General features: G+C 38.3%; 1 protein-coding gene across 8 annotated transcripts in view; it reads right to left on the reverse strand.

The window, feature by feature from the left end:
- ERGIC2 (ERGIC and golgi 2) overlaps nt 1-17,957 on the reverse strand; it is a 37,323-nt gene that overhangs the window by 15,596 nt on the left and 3,770 nt on the right. For 5 of the 8 annotated variants that reach the window (XR_010469616.1, XR_010469617.1, XM_021300947.2 and 2 more), the window contains exons 2-11: nt 15,863-16,008; nt 12,879-12,987; nt 10,871-10,917; nt 9,629-9,699; nt 6,743-6,783; nt 5,884-5,985; nt 4,868-4,963; nt 3,074-3,129; nt 1,986-2,084; nt 735-832 (exon numbers count right to left, since the gene is read on the reverse strand). Coding sequence is in view for 6 of the 8 variants with exons in the window: in XM_021300947.2 (XP_021156622.1) it covers nt 735-832; nt 1,986-2,084; nt 3,074-3,129; nt 4,868-4,963; nt 5,884-5,985; nt 6,743-6,783; nt 9,629-9,699; nt 10,871-10,917; nt 12,879-12,987; nt 15,863-15,968 (825 nt within the window). In the remaining 2 variants the exon portion in view is untranslated. Of the gene's footprint in view, nt 1-734; nt 833-1,985; nt 2,085-3,073; nt 3,130-4,867; nt 4,964-5,883; nt 5,986-6,742; nt 6,784-9,628; nt 9,700-10,870; nt 10,918-12,878; nt 12,988-15,862; nt 16,009-16,356; nt 16,451-17,042; nt 17,220-17,957 lie in introns of those variants that run through there. The other 3 variants (XM_065049024.1, XM_065049025.1, XM_005498106.4) reach the window with 3 other exon arrangements.

Here is a 17,957-nt window from a genome sequence, read left to right on the forward strand (position 1 = left end):
CAAAACAGAGTTCAGTGTCTGGAAATGAGACACGTAACTGGTATATGTAAGGTCTTTTTCTTATTTACAGCAGTCTTTGAGGACTTTATGTTTTGCCCATGTACTATGCTGCAATAACTACTTTATAGATTCAGAATTAAAAGCCTCTCCAAGCCCAGAAGCAAAAACTCTCTAGCTTGGAGAATAATTAAAGTAGCTGGTTCAACAAAGGTTAAATAAGACAGCTGAGAGACAAATACACTTTGTGCGGTTAATTTTTCATACAAACTACCTTTGTTTCCATTTCTAACACTCCACGACCAAGTTCATGGCATTCAAATGAGCTGTGGTTTTTTGTTTGCTTCCTACAAGGATAAGAAACTAAAGGTGGATTAAATATTTCTAAAGCTACACTCAAGATTACAGAACTAAAACTTACAGGATTTCCCCCTCACCACCACTACTAGCATCCAGTGAAGTGGAAATGACTAGATATCTATCATTAATCATAGTATCAGATTCCAGATTTGTGGTTGCAAAACAGTAATGCGAGTAGTTGGCATGTGTCAGCAAGCATTTTAACATCAGTATTACATTATTTACAGATAAATCCAGTGCACTAGAACATTCTGCACAAGTCTCTTCACACTACAGGAGCTTTCAAAACCACAGTACAACTAAGTCTCCATTTTCACAGTTGAGTTTTTGTAAAGAACAATCACTGTTTCCTCTGCATGGTTTTCTCGTCTACTTACCCTTTCTGTCACTGAAAACTGATGCGTTTCTGCTGAAATTTTATACGTATGTAGCTTGGTTGGCACAACTGTGATAAAATATTGGAACATCTGGTTGTCTAGAAGAAAACAAATCCCACTGTTGAATTAAGTACAGAGCCAAGGATCATCTGAGACATTCATAAATAAATCAAACAAATAATACTTAAAACAGTTAATCAGCTAAGCCATTTACACTGAGGACATTCTTCAAGGAGACCCAGGACTGCCAAGGCTACTTCAACACAATCAGCACGAACAAAATTAGTTTCCACGGGCAAGGCCGATGTCATATCTGTACTCAAAGGAATTTACACTTTACCCATGTGATACCAACATTTGTTAAGGTCAGGCCACGCAAGGTTTCAAATGAAATGCACAGACATTCCAGGACACCAGAACTGGGGAAGTTTCACACAGCCACATTTTGCATGATATGTACATCTTGACAGTGGCTTGACTAGATTTTAGCTGTTGAATTGTCTACACAATGCTGGAAGCCCTTCTAAACGCATAACAGTTTTTCTCTTGATTAGACAGACTTCTAGAGAATTCATCTACAGCAGCCAGCATGCTTACGCATTTATGATCGTTCTGTCTTGGTGCAATTCCCCAAGAGAACAAATGCTAATAGACTGAAGCAATTTGTTTGAGCAGCTTCAGAAGGTTCTGGGGATCGCTCTGGGGAACGCACGTCAGAGGACGAGGCGAGGGCAGATCTGTGAGGCAGGTTACTACGCTCCTTTATTTATACATGATGAAACAAAGCGATACACAAACCTGCCTGCAGTAGCCTCAAAAAAGACACTGTGGAATTGACAAACCAAATACAGGAAGAGAATCCAAGACTCCTGATGCTGTTGTGTTTTTTTTCAAAACCAAATCAGGCTTATTTTCCCCCATTATGAAAACAACCAGATGTATCAATCTCCACTGTATCATACTGCTGCAAAATTCTTTGCAACATGCTCAGACATACTGTAATTTCAACATAACACAAATCCAGAAGACACTGCAAATGAACTTCAGCGAAACAAAGTACAGCAATATTGATACTAAAATAATCCATTTAAGATGATATGGAGATAACTGAACAGTGCACTGCTCGCTACCAAATTCAGCAGGACATGTTATTTGTAAATCACAACATACATGAAATATGATAATAATTTAAATGTAATTATTGGAAAAAATATAGAAAACAATATGCTTTTTTTAACACACAACACTTACGATCTGATGCTATTTTTTCTGTTCCATCCAAAGGATTAATGATTCCTGGAATAAGCTCTCCAAATGACAAATGATCTATTCTATGAGAGAAGTTATAGGCTGAAAGACAATACAGAGGAATTAAACAAGGTCTTTTTTAAACTACTAGATTCTGCACTCTTGTCAGAGAAAAAGATGCACTCATTTCTCACATTGGTAAACATATTAGAATATTAGAATATTTCAAATACTGGTGCATTTCACTGGATTAGTGCCTGTGATTACATCAATATGTCTACTACATGTTTCAAACCAAACTCAAATCCAAAATATTTAACAAATAATTACATTTCTCTATTAAAGAACTTCTAAAACAAATTATAACTCTATCTGAATCAGCTCTGGATCTGAATAAAGTTGGACTTTAATGACAGAAAGTTCCCAGTTGACCAAATACTGAAGTTATTCTACTATCCGGATTCTTGCATGTAATGGTATCTAGAAGACTAAAATTTCATAAATGAAATGTAAAGAGGAAACATGAAGCAACTACCAAGTTACTGCACTGCCTGATTTTGCAAAGATATTAAAGCTCTGTAATATTATACACTTCTGTTGACATAAATTCATGTGCACACGTTTGGAGGTTTAACCAACACCAAGTTCATTTTTCACAGAAAGTCACCCTTGCCTCGCATTAAGTATGGCAGGAACACACATTTAATATCTAGACTCATAATCGAAAAATGAAGTTTCTAAGGACAAAGGTCAGAAATTTGTAACCTTAGAAAAACAGACTTTGCAGGAAATGGGTAGTTTGGAGTGAAATATGGGAATTTCGTATGGTATCTGTGTTAAAACACATTTGAGATTCCTATGTTATCATTACGGTAGAAGCAACCTAAAGATAATATTAATAGTGTTCAACATATAAAAGTAAGTCACTACTGAGTCATAACATTGCAAAGAATATTCTTCACTTTCCTCTACAATGCAATTGCCCAGCAGGAACATCTTTACACCAGCAACCTATGCTAACATATGCATTAGGAGGGAGCAGTCGGAACGAAAAGATATTTGTTCGAATGGAGGTGACAAAAAGAACTTACACTCATGGCTTACAAGGGCTGCCAAGTGTGCATGGCCTCGAGGGTGTGGTATGGCCCTAAAGAAAGCAAGATACGTTTTATGAAAAATCTGTTTGATGAATCCACACAAAAGATACAGCTTTCCTAAATAGGACTATGTAGAAAAAAATACCTTTCCCCCTCTATTTCAATAAATACTTTTATACATATATATATATATATATATAATATGCAGATGTGTATAACATATAAATGTTTAAATATCTATAATATGTATGTTTTACAAGTATAAGTTGTATCTATATTTAAAAATATGAAATTTTTATTACTGCCAAGTACAGACAGCCTGAATTACGAGGTACAGGAACATAAGTCTCATGGAAACCCTCTCACACAAAATTACTGTCTCAAAATTTTAGAAATGTCAAAACCACATCAAATCCCCAGGCTCCCAGAAGAGTCACCAAGGCCTAACACATGAAAAGCTGCAGAACTGCTCACGTGACCGATGGAAACTTTACCATACTTGCTCTATGACTAAGTTAACTACGCTCTGTATTTGCTCCCTGACTAATGAAGATAACTTCAGGTCTGGATGCTGCAAGGGAAGGCCAAGGCACAGACCGGTAACAGCGAGAAGGGGAGAAAAAAGTGAAATTCTGTCTGGAAAGTAAAACAGCCTCTCAGCCACACTTCATCTTTACCTGTCCAGCCAACAATGCAGGAACCTTTCCCTGCTTAGCTTAAGTTAAATCATTACCAAATGCATGTAAGATTTTGACAAACAGAAGGTGGAGAAAGACAATGAGATCAGTCAAGATAGGACTACAATAAATAACCGGGCAAAAAGGTACAAAGGCAGCCAGTTAGAAAAGCCAACAACAACAACAAAAAAACAACAAACAAACCTACAAGAAGATCAAGCAACTTTGCAGAAGCACAAACGTGGTGATGAGCAAAAGGAAGCAAAGGAAAGCAAAAGATTATTCAGGGTTGCAGAACTAAAGACAGGAAGAGAGAAGTGATGGCACTACAGATGAAAGGCTGAAACGATCACCTCTAAAAAGCGCTTAAGATGTTGGACATCCAGAGGCAAATCAGAGAGGTGGTACAGGACCAGGCAAAAGTGACATTTGGAGAAATATCCACACAAAGACAGCAGCTGGAATGACACGTGGGCAAATCAGAGAGTACAGACTGCATGCTAAGATCTCAGGTGACAGAGAGGGCAGGAAGACAAGTGAGGACAGCAGAGTTGGAGGCACAGAGAAAAGTGAACACAAGTTTGTGTTCAGTGTATATAAGCTCATACCATTGCTGAAGCATATCAGAAAGTCTCTCCCCAAAGCAAGGTGAACTGGCATTTAGCTCCCTAACTACAGTTCTGCAGCTATGTTACTTCAGCACCGAAACAGCACATATCTATGCTGCATCCACATTAGCGAACTGCATACCAACAGAAAGGAGAAGTTTGGACAGGCCCAGAGACTGGAGGCAAGTACAAGCAGTCCACTCCATGTCATACACTATTTTCAAGAGTTTTCATCCTGCAAGACGCTAGAATTCATAACCACTATATCGCATGCAACACTGTACTGCACCACATTGCTTTAATAACTTCTGAAGAAATTTGGTTTTAACTGTGCAAGAAAAGATACCACATGGAAAAGAGTACCAAACATGTGTATGGGAACGTTAATAAAACCCAGTGATTAATTCAAAAGTGTAAAAGCAGACACACACATATACATGCATGCACTATATATAATGTAGAAGTCAATTCTTTTTTATTTTCAGGAATTGAACAGAACATACTTGCCCACAGTTATGTGAAAGTTCCCTGCCACTTTATTGACATAGAGATGACCATGAATTCTGCATGCATCTGGAGACTGTAATGAATTATCTTCCCTGTTTGAAACAAAAACAACATGAAGAGTACTTGAGAATACTCACTAACAGAAATAACGGCAGCACAGTTATATTTCCTTTTCCTAGCATAAAGATATGTCATTATCATCTACCGCTCCTTATCATATTCTTCTGGAATTATAGCAGGGGTGGTAGAAGGGAAGGAATCTAATAAAGGTCAGTCTGATGAAAACAATAAGCTTTCTCTCGTACTTATATTCAGAGATCTGTCCTACAAAGCTAACTTACGATACCTGAACATGTGAACAGAAAACATAAGACTAAGTGTAACTTGCTGCCCTGGGGATTTTTTTGTTTCCAATCATTTGTACCCAAAATGGTTTGTTGGGAAAGGTTTAATGCTACAATGAACACTGTAGCAAGAACAGCTTTCAACATTTATTTTTTATGAAACCTTCCTCTTCCAACACTTTTTGGGATGTCCACAACTTGGAACATATTTCCAAATCTGTTCCTTAGAGAGATATGAAAACATTTTAAACATATCTCAAGCATAAATACCATCTCAAATACTGCACTAACAAGTATCATAGGGGCACAGAAGGACTTAGTGAATCTGAATATATCAATTAAACGAGAGAAAAGATTTCATGAACCTTCCTGAGCTTTGCCTTAGGAAAAAAGGATATATTCTGTCCTCAAACAGGGAGATTACAGTATTTTTGGTGTTTGCTTTGTTTCATTTATGGTTTGCTTGTATGGGAGTTTTGTTTGTTTTCTTGTAAGGGGAAAGGAAACTCAGCTTTCAGTTTAAAATGCAATAAAAAGCAGTAAGGTCTTCTTCCCTTACAACCTTATCTTCTGGAAAAAAAAAAATCATAACCACAACAAAACTGAAGTCTAATTAAATAGGGTGGGGGAGAGCGGAACACCACCATCAATAGCCAAATTTTTCTTACCGTGGTGGCAGTGCTGTAGAAGCACTTTTAAAAGCACTTTTGAATATCACATCTTGAAGAGAGTGTTCTTCTTGCAGCCTACTCTGAATTACCTGCAGCATCCTAAAGATTACAGAGTCAAATGTGAAAGCATGTAATAGTAAAACAAAACAAAACTTCACAATTAATTATCAGTTTCAGCTGCAGGTTATAAATCAAGAAGCTAGCGAGGTTCATGTCAGTATTAAAGTGTTACAATAAACTTTGAGAATCATATTTTATGCAGAGCTTAAAGCTCTGGTGTTCACAGCAGTGTGTTACCAAAATATGAAAACTAGCCAGACTCCCAAATAAGCTTCAGGATCTATTACAAGACTAGCAGTATAGCAATCACACACATAACCAAGCTATTCCAATTTAAATGATAAACTGTGTCAATTCAGTTATATGAAAGACTCAAACTCACTTGCTTTCCCAATAATACGCCAATTTGTTACTACTGGTTATTTAGATATCAAGCTGTGACATTTAGATACCAAGCTGTGCTACATGTCTTAACCTGCAATTAAAACTTGTGCTACCATGCATTTGTTCAGAAACGTAAGTTGAATGACCCCATACACGTTGGGTTGCAACTGCATGACCCAGTTCCACAAATAAGCCCAAAGCCAAATCTTTTTCTCCATTACTCAATTTTTTTTTCCATTTCTCATATAATGAGAAAGCAAAGTAAATTAATATCTTTTCACAGGTTGGCACTCATAAATTACAAACAGGAACTGTTAGACCCAAGACATAGTTCTGCCACATGACTGGTGTACCTCAAAGTCACTTTCAGTAAAAATAATACAAAACATAGGCATGCATCTCAGTGCGTTACCTTTGCCATTCTTTTTGTTGTGGGCTGAGTTCAAATACTACCTGAAACAAAAATCACACATGTAACAAAATATGCAGGAAGCGCTTAAGTCTCATTCATGAAACCCAGAAGAGAACTGGGGTACAGGAAGAGGTGTGGAGTTACAATCCACCTCACAGAATCACAGACTGTTTGGAATTGGAAGGGACCTCAAAAGATCATCTGGTCCAAACCCCCTGCCAGAGCAGGAACACCTAGATGAGGACACAGGAATGTGACCAGGCATGTTTTGAATGTCTCCAGAGAAGGAGACTCCACAACCCTGCTGGGCAGCCTGTTCCAGGCTCTGTCACCCTTACTGAGAAGAAGTTTCTTCTCATATTTAAGTGGAACCTCCTGTGTTCCAGTTTGTACCCATTGCTCCTTGATCTATCATTGGTTGCCACCGAGAAGAGCCTGGCTCCATCCTCATGACACTCACCCTTTACATATTTATAACATTAACAAGGTCACCCCACAGTCTCCTCTTCTCCAAGCCAAAGAGCCCCAGCTGCCTCAGCCTTTCCTCATAAGGGAGGTGGCTCCACTCCCTTTAGCATCTTTGTTGCCCTGCACTGGACTCTCTCCAGCAGTTCCCTGTCCTGCTGGAACTGAGGGGCACAGAACTGGACACAACATTCCAGGTGTGGTCTCACCAGGGCAGAGTAGAGGAGGAGGAGAACCTCTCTGACCTACTAACCACCCCCCTTCTAATACACCCCAGGATGCCATTGGCCTTCCTGGCCACAAGGCCACAGTGCTGGCTCATGGTCATCCTGCTGTCCACCAGGACCCCCAGGTCCCTTTCCCCTACACTGCTCTATAACAGGTCGTTCCCCAGCTTCTACTGGAACCTGGGGTTGTTCCTGCCCAGATGCAATACTCTACACTTGCCCTTGTTATATTTCATTAAATTTTTCCCCACCCAACATAGGTGGTACCACATACTGGAGTTTATGAAAGGACTTTGCACTTTAAATAATACATTTAGTGTTCAAGTATGAAAATTTCTGTCCCTTTCCCCCTAGAATTATTCACTTGTTTCCATTTATAACTTCAGCATATTTTCCGAAAGCTCTTGTAACTTCAGTAAGCAGCCTCTGCCCTTTTAGCCTTTGACTAACATGGGCTAAAAGCAGCAGTGAGTGGCAATTTAATTCTAAGTGATCTAACTGACATGCATAGTTTTGATGCAAACAGCAATTAAACAAGCAGAGGAGCAAGCTGTGAAAGACAAGGGTGCAGGTGCAGACTGTTTATTTCTAGGGTTATCCCACACTAAGCACTTCTTTAGTATCACCAGTAACATCTGTGCACTGAATTCAAATCTATGTACTGTTAATGCTGATGTACTCCAGACAGTAAATTCAATTGCAATTAATGCTTAAACCTACCCAGAGCCATGGCCAAAAGAGATCAAGTATGGGAATTTTCCTCTTTCTAAGATTATAATCACTAGGGCAACTGCTACCATGCAGCAGCTACAGCAGCACAGAGATGACTGTCCTGACAAAAAGGGGAAGTGTCCCAAGAAGAACAAACAAACAAAACCAAGCTCCTTTCCCTTCCCGAGGCCATCCTTCCATTGAGCCATCTCCTCTTGCTCACACACGAGTAGGAATTTGGACAAAACTGTTATAAGTTGGAATACGGTTCAGTTATTAGAGAATGTAATAATTCCAGCAGGAAGGTACATTCTCCAATAGGTTTTCTGTAAATGTGTCCCGGTTTTGTCAAAAACAAGACCAGCTTCTCTTGTAGTGAATTTTCCTTTCAGCTAAATTCTTCTAAGTAACTGCACTTTGCTGAAGTTGAATACATGTTTTAGTAGACATAGCAATGGAATGCAAGGTCACTGATAAGAATGTATGTCCCGTAAGCGAGAGGGGCAAGTAGAAGCGAACTGAACAGGTGACTAAAACTGACCAACTAAGTATTCCATCCCATCCACGTCATACATCATATAAGGTGGGAGATCACAAGGGTCTCATTCTCTTCAACTAGAGCTCACATCTAGAGAGGTCCATGTCTGTCTGCCTGTGATCTGAGGCCTACTGACAGACCCTGCATCCCTGAATCCAGTTCCAGTTTGCTGCAGAGTCCAACCCAGGACTTCCGGGTGCCTGCCCTGCAGCTGCCAGAGCAGTTCTGAGCTTTGCTGGGAAATTCAAGATTGGTTTTGTATATTTTGTATTATTTTCTCTATTTTATTAGTAGCATTAGTAAAACATTTCTTCCAACTTGCAAGTCCTCTCTCTCTTTGCCTTTCCTTAGTGGGGAGAGGGGAGTGAGGGGGTTAACAAAGCATCTGCCACAGTTTATTGTTGCCCTGCAATTAAATAGTGAGAAAATTATAGATAACTTTCATACAGCATAATTACCCCAAAGGTTACTCTGTTGTGCAAGCAGAACCACCTTAAGAGCATAGGCTTACACACTTCCAGAGGCTTCAGTTCACAATACAGAAATTAAAAGGATACTAACCCAATTTACAATCTTTAATGCCATTCCATATTATAAGAATATAATGGTGACTTTCTACCCCTTTTTAGAATCATAGTCTTCTTCTAGTTAAAAAGCAGTTACATAAATTCTCCTTTGATGAGAATGCCAATGGCTTTCCTTCCATATCAAATTCTGTTAGCATTTACCAATAGAGTTTGCACATGTAAAAATAATTGTAGAAATCACTAGAAATCCCAATGCTACCCTTTTTTCCTAACAGATTCCTGGGATAACCACTGCAGACCTTACTCAAGGAGCCCAATTGTGGGCAAAAAAATACAAGCAAGCAAGCCAGCCCAGTAGTGCTCTGCACCAAGTAAAGACCAATTTCCTTTTTAAATAAAAAGCTAAGTATCAACTTACTGGTTCATAGATCAGCGCATCTGCAGAGGCAACCATTGTTTCTGCTAAATCCAGAACATCAGCCCCCACATCTATTTTTAACAGGGAGAAAAATATTAAGAGTCTTACAGATTATCATAAACAAACAAAAAAAAGTTCAAGTTGAAATAGAATTTCACAGTACAGCAGTAAACTTTCAGCGTAAGTTACTGTTAATTGCTAATAAAGTCCAAACCTAAAGAAAAACAACTCTGGCAAGAAGCAGATAACTGGGAGGTGGGGGGAAACCACAGAATCCTACTTTTCAACCTATCATAGAATCATAGACATAATATCAGAGTATAATCAACTGATACACAGTGACCAGAAACAAACATTTCAAATTTGCAGTATTGTCTCACTGATGTAGCACCTTCAGAGGTCTTGCATGAACCACATACGCAAACTTTCTAGGATCTCACAAGCACTGAAACCAAACCAAGACTAGGCAAAACAGAGGATAAAGTTTTGTTTATTTCTCTTTTTTTTTTTTTAATCAGATTTTTAAAAATTTTTATTTTAACTGGAAAATAATTGAAAAATATTAAAATAAATGTTAAGAGTAAGAAGTGATGGCTTACAAATTAATACTTGTGAGACAAACACAAATTGTATGGTACATTAGTACCATAAAATTAATGCAAGATTAAATCTAGCCAGAAAAGTGAGTCTTAAGACTTGCTTACATTCCTGGTAGCAGTATTGTTTCTCTTTCTCAGTCCAGGATGACCAAAACCACAAATAGTGGTTGAAAAGAACAGCAAGCATTGCCTTAAAGGGAAGGCATACATATGTGCATTGGGAGGATGAAATTACCTGAGGGTTCTAGTATTGTTAAACAATAGACTAGGTTAATATTTGCCAAGTTCATAAATAAATAAAAGTTGTGATAAATTCCTGCTGCTGAGTTCTACCTCACTGTGAGCTTTTAGATTACTCCAGCTAGAGAGAGACTGCAACAACAGATCCTTTTTTTGTCCTGACAGACAAGGCAAAGATCTGTGAGATGTGAACAAGATGGCATCAATATTTTTCTTTACATCTCCTACCAATTCTTTCAGTGAGTCATATGCCATGAAGATCACTACATACCATCAAGATCGGAAAAAAATTCACTGTTAGAATATCAGAATATTTTGAACAATATCCAACTACAATACAAACAAATGCATATTCTGAAGAGCCTTTAAAGTGTTTCAAAACTTTAATTGATGGAATACTTACATTGACACCTCATGGCAACCGTAATATCTATATTGATTCTTAACTTACTGGAAAAAAAAAAAGGGAAATAGCCATATGAGTAATATGGAGGACAACTATCAAGAGGTATACTACTAAACTTCTCAGACTACTTGCAGAAACACAGCCAAATAACATTTGCACCAATAAATATAAATTTAGGCTGTTTAAAATTTTTGCAAACAAATGCGGACTTTTAATTATGAAAGTTCTGATGACCACTCATAACTTAAGAGATAAAACCACCAGATTTCCGTGTTGAAGTTTACCATGAAACTCCTAACATTTTTTTGAAATACTACTGGCCCAAGAGTTTGTCACTAAGTACAATGTTTTCAATATTTTACTTTTTTTTTTTTCCACACAACAACAACAGTGCAATAAATTCCACAGAATGCAATGGATCAGGGCTATGTAGGAGTTACAAATCTAAACCTGAGTAAATATTTGACCACTTTCCTCCTGTTTTGTCCTTAAGACAGGATACTGTATTTCCAGTCCTAATCAGAATTCCTCAGGACAGTGACATTCAGGATCAGGCTGGGAGGCTGCTAAAACCACTCCCTAGAAAATGCTGCAATGTCAAAAAGATTGTTGGTTTTGCTAGCAATGCTTCTGGAAATAGTTTTTTTCTCAAAAATGCTCCTATATTATAATAGCTAAATGCCTTGTATGTTAAGATCTTTACCCTGAATGTTTCTATAATGAGGGGAGGTGAAACGCAGTTCTTCCCATTGAGTAGGGGGAAAAAAAAAATCCGAAAACACTCCAACACACCAAAAGTCTGTTTGTAGGGCATTCCCCAATATTCTGGGCATTTCATACTTGTTTTCATGTTAGTTTCACAAAAGTCATTTAAACTATAATGAATAAATCCCCAGGGATCTTCTGGGAACTTAGCAGACCACAAACAAATCACATCAGTGTGGGATTCAACACTTGGCTCAACCTGGGATCAGACACGGTCAGCAGACAGGAGAAAAGCAGTTACAGTGATACCAATAGTCATTGGTTTAAATTGTCACAGAACTGCAGGCTGACTGGAAAACGTACAGCATGATGTCTCCCAAGCCCCATAATAGCCTCTTAACCTCTAGACTATCCTTCCCATGCAATAGCTTCACCAGGTAAAGAACCTACTTTAGCAATGACCTGAATGTGAAACTCCCATCTGTCTGAATGGATTTAATCTAAATCGAGTTTTTAATGCATCTCCCTTAAATTTCTTGTTGGTTTGTGGGGTTTTTTTGTTGTTGTTGGGTTTTCTTACTACAGAAACCTTTGGTATTTCTGCTGTTCAAGACATCCAATTAATATACATATTTTTAGCTTGTTACCACAGCAACTAGTCAAACAGCTTTTAAAATTATTTCTGTTTCAGACACATGATATTTAAAGGTGTTCAGTGCACAAACTCTCTATTAACTTCACAAGGACTCACAGGTGCCTGACCACATCAGGAAGAAAGGAGAGCAGTCCAGACAAGCACATGAAACCAACAGCAAATGCATCTTCAGCTGATCTCGAAAGCCGTAACTGAAGACAAGATCAGCAGCAATCTCTAGACAACGCAGTCAAAGTTCTGAGTGCTTAAGGTTCACCTCCAGCAGCACAAAGTATAATAGCGATACACTAACTGTATGAACTAGAGTAAGCATCACGTGAAGCTGGTGGGTTTACAAAGCTGATGTGATGTTACGTATTACAAGGTCCTCAGAATTATTAACAAATAATTCCTCAAGGGACTCCACCAACAAATCTACACTGTTTAGACTTCTTCATTGCAGAAACCTCAATTTCTCTTATTTGTAGATTCCAGAAAATAAAAAATCCAAATCAATCAACAGAAGAAAAATCAAGTCCCTTAAGTATTTAATTTTTAATTTCCACCATAAATTGCTTCCAAGTCACATGAACATTTCAAATGTATTTTTTCCTGAAATGCAGACAACTTAAATTTTAAAAGGAATTATAATTAATAAAAAAATACCTAGTAAAATCCTTGTCTACTTCATATTCATATTTCATCCATGTGTCCCGATACACCGTGAACTCCATTATAGTCAGGAAAGCTATGGTCGTAAATGCTATCAGGGAAACTGAGTGGTCAAAAGAAAAAAGAAGTTTAGATTGTGAGAAATATTATTCAGAAACACAAGCAGAACAAAATTCTAACATTCCAGAATCTAAGCATTACCAGTAAAATACTGGTATATTTGATTTATAAATCCAGAAGCTGCCCTTAGAGAAATATCTTCACATCTACAGTATTTGTTTTTACATAGAAGGGGAAAACAACAAGTCTGACCTTTGCATCAAGAAAGAACTTTTTACATTAAGTACGGTCAAATCCTAGAATGATGGGGAGACTGGGAAATCCCTTTACGGAAGATTTAACAGGACAGATCCTCCTCTGCACATAAAACAAAGTGCCCACAACTCACTCTAAGGGATGGTCTAGGCAAATTCAATCCTAAATTCAAGAGTGAAATTAGGAGAAGGTACACCTTGAAGTCCCTTCAAGTCTCCACTTGTCTACAACCTAAGTTTTTATAATGCTTTTTTTTATATGTAGTTTTAGTGCCAAGAAGCTAGCAGACAAGAGAAATAATATGCATTATATGTGTTGTCCAGTTAGCAAAAGGTGTCCTTATTATATTACTTGCAGTTAGATGTAAAGTCAGGACTTCCACTTCAATATTTCAAACAATTCTCCCTCTGGAGATAAACAACATATAGTTATCCATTCTACCAACAACTAAATAAGTGATGAACTGATATTAAATTATTTTTAGGAAGAAAACTAAATGGTGTATTTTAACAGGATATGTGCCTCACTTATCTCCAAAGAAGCCTATTCATCACACTCGCAACCTTGTACAATGCAAAGGGAATATTATCCTGCTGCACATAGTCAGAAATGTAGTAACAGATGCACAGAAGTGCCTGCTACACCCCTTTTATTAAACCATGACTTTCGTTAAGCTGTAAAGAAACTTCAGTTATGGAGCACAGTAGTGATTTGTACAGCTTATTAGCAGTATATGCTTTATATCTGCATTCTGGGGAGTATTTCTACAGATTCTGTGAAGGGCAGCTTGAGAAAAAACAAGCCTGTTGTTGATGGACTTCGACTGACTACACAGTGGTCTGCAGCAGGGACATGAAGGGATGGTCCTACAGTATCCAGAAAGCAGCCACTGGCTGCAGCACTGACTGCTGCATTGATCAGCAACATTTCAAGTCCTAGCTTTCTGCTGAAGCTGTGTAGCCATCAGACATATGAAAACCTTCACGGCAATGCACACTGTGAAAGCAGATGCACTAGTCAGCTAATTATGCTGGCTATCCGTTTCCTTTTGGAGCCCAGCAGGCCAGACTCAGCCCAGGAAAGCTGGAGCACCGCCTATCCTACTGCAGGAGGAAAGCTGGAGCCACACTGTCTTTCCCAACATGAGGACACAAGCAGAGCCATGGCTGCTTTATGGGTAATTCTGAGCAAAGGTATTGGTGGATCTGAACAGGAAAATAAAGTCTGTAGAATTTCCAAAAACAGATTCTCTTTTCTGAAGGCTCTCCCAGCCCCCAGCTGGAGTTTCAGCCCTTTCAAGACACCAGTACTTCTTCTCCAATGGGTTTTAAGGCACTGAAAGTCTGAGAATAGAGTCTTGCTGTGTTTGGCATCCCTATCACACCAGAATGTAAGCCTGGCACTTGAATCCTGAATGCGACAGGAATGCTACATTCAAATTTTATAACAGCATGGAATAAGACAATTGTATACTGTCATTAATAAGGTTACTGGGATAAACTAAAGAATGCTGAAGTAACTTATGGTGTTGAGAAATCCTTAAGGCATCCCTTCACCAAAGTGAAGTTCTCTGATGCTATAATACAAAAAAAGGAATTTTTAAGCATTTATTGTTTTTCTGTGAATTACAACATAAAAACGACTCGCGTTCTCAGGAACAGAGACTAACTTTAACAAAGAGTTTTTTAACCAGCTCTTAGAGATTATTTTATGTACAACAATCCTTTAATTATTAACAGTGCAATTCAGGAAACGTAGCAAAGTAATACAGATCCTTGTGATATTTACTTTTACACTACAAGGGGTGTAATGACTTCAAAGGCTTATCTGCAGATTGCAATTGCTTCTTGTACTTTTTATTCAATTGAGTTTCAGACAATCACACGAGATATTTTTGTCCTCCATTTCAAACTGCTAGCAGTTCCCCATCAAACTGCAAACAAGTCCAACAGTCCAACAGACGAAGTCACCGTTTCCAGATCAGACTGTAACCCAACCCAACTTACAGGCACAACTTTCTGTTCAGATACATACAGAAAAGGTACTTCTTACAGCTACAGTTTTTTGAAAGAAGCTCAAGTGACTAATAAGGAAAATACAAGCACATGCCCTGGAGTAAAGTGTTTAGCTCTTCAAAAGGCTTTCCTTACTCCTAAAATCAACTATACCTTCAAGACAAAAAGCTTTAGAGAGCTGCTCTTCATCCTGTTGTTTAACTTAGCCAGCTCTTAGACAACACTGGAGAATGTTTTTCCTCTTTTATGAAACACAACCTCATGCTGACACAGCATCACTCAGAAACCTGACATAGAGAAAAGGGTTAATGAGACAACAAATTGGAATATTTTAGAATGGCCTTCGTAAAGTGAACTTCCAGTGGTAACTGGCTAGAAGTTTTTACCTCAAACCTTTACATTGGTTTCAGTCTCACCAGTTTTACACAAAAATCTCCCTCACGATTCATCTATTTGGATAAGATACTATGTCTTGTCTTTAAGCAGATGATCTCTGTCAGTCCACAAAAGAAATCAAGAAACCAATTTTGGGTAGTTTCAAATGAACACAGATGCCTGTCTTCCTCCTATTGAAGCTTCTACTCCCGGAGCATGCTAGACTGAGCTAACAGCCAACATCAATCATGTCAGCATCTTAATAAGGCCTACCTGTGCCTCCGGTCGCTGAAGTCTCCACGTAGCTTTCAGGAACCTTTGGAAAAGCATCCAATTCTTTCATCAAAGTCAAGGTCTTCTTCCGATTCAGTCGCCTCATCTTCAGCACACTCCTCCACCTCCTCCTTCATATATTCCCTCTGATTTGAGAATAAATGATTGTGATTAAAAGACAGAAGCAACATTGCTCAAATTCACTGGCTATAACTATAAAGCATTAATAAGACAATTAAAACCCAGGAAATATGAATGGTCACTCTTGCTTCAAGAAAACTTAGAATTGGCCTGCACACTGCTGCTTACACTGCAGCCACATCCAGCACATTCACCATTTAATTACTGTGATTAATTTCCTTGTCAATTAAATTGTTATTGGTATTGGATATATTCAATTTTAAATTAAAAAAAGAAAACAAACAAACAAACAAACAAACTGAGTTCTAAAGTAAGCTTGCTAAACAGACCTGACAATGCACGAAGTCACTGACCTAGCAGAGAATATCTAATAGGCTGCATAAACTCAGGAGGACATCCAACTTCTCAGGGCTCCCGTATTAAGCCAATGTGGGAACACACTATATACTAAAGGAAAAAAAATGCATTTTGTGTTTTTACAGCTATAGAATTTTCAAGTAATAATAAAATTAGCATTTTTCTCTCTATAAAAATGCCCCCCAAAGCAAATTGAGTATCAAATCCTAGCTCCGTCGTTCAGAATCCTTTTTGTCCATGACACAATCTTTGCCCTGTTTGTAGTTGTCAATACACTAAGCACCAGGATGCCAAAAGAAGCAGCCTGCCCAGGAACTACTGTCTTAAACTGTTTCCAAATCATGCAAATATGCTCATAACACAGTCTTGCCAATATGCTACGTGTTTTAACAAGCTGGCACTGCTGTCTTCCTTCTGAGGAAATGCTGCACTTTGCCCAGAGTTTTTGAAGCTACAAAAGCCATTGTGCATTTACTGTATTCTGAGACTATGTCATATTATCACCCCCTATTTAAAGACACCAAGGCAGGCAAACTAACCTATAAACCTATACTGCCAACATGTGAATCCTCCTCATCATTGTCTTTGTACAAAAAAAAAAAAAAAAAAAAAAAAAATCTGTTAACTCATCTCCCCCATTTCAAGAGCACATCAAGCCTCCAGTGTGGCCTAGTGATATTACCTGAGAGCTATTCCCTGCTCTGCCGCTCTCTGGTGCTGAGCAGGCTTCGTACTGTGCAGTAACCAAGGAATATACTTTATTGGAAATATAAGTTCACATATGCAGAATCACAATCTATCTTGTTGGGAGCATCAGTCAAGTCAGTCTGCAGAGACCAACTAAATGATACTGTGTGTGCTGTAGAGGATCCAAAGAAACCACAGTTAAAGCAGGCAGAGAACACAGGTGCTTAACAGAAGTTTGGTTATATGGCATTAAAAATAAAACATAAATTAAAAAATCAGGGAAGCAAGGTTGTGTCCTTACTACACTACATAACTGTGTTTTAAAGAATCATCTCAACTCCACTCAGAGTACCTTAAGGAGAAGTTGCAAAACTTAGGAGCACAGATATGGCAAAGCAGCTGCTTGGGTACACAATGACTGGAGCCATAACAGTCATTATCACAGAGCACACAGGGGACGGGGCTGCCTGCTGTGTTACACGGACAGCACTGAGGCCAGCTTAGCAACTCGTTGTTTTCCCTGTGTTTTCTCCGCTATCACGTGTGGAGCAATACAGCGCAAAGAGGTACCAGGTAAACCCAGAGCATTTGAGAGTACTTTATCAAGAAACTTTCTAAATCATTCTGCATCAGTAAGTACATGCATTTCTGTAATCTAGCTAGGAGCATCCAATTTCTTCACTTGTTTCTTTGATCCCAAATACACAGACTCACTTTCCATTACAAAGTGAGACAGACATCTGGTATATTCCCCCCTGCCCATCTCAACACACCTACCTCAGAAACACCAAGTATAAAATTTGGAATCCATTGCTACGAAAACAACATGTTATGAATCCAAACATCGATTACGTTTTAAAAAAAAATATGTATTACTACAAGCTAAGAAAAGGAAAAAGTACAGCACAAA

Source organism: Columba livia, chromosome 1 (genome assembly GCF_036013475.1).
Source record: "Columba livia isolate bColLiv1 breed racing homer chromosome 1, bColLiv1.pat.W.v2, whole genome shotgun sequence".
In the NCBI taxonomy this organism is placed as follows: domain Eukaryota; kingdom Metazoa; phylum Chordata; class Aves; order Columbiformes; family Columbidae; genus Columba; species Columba livia.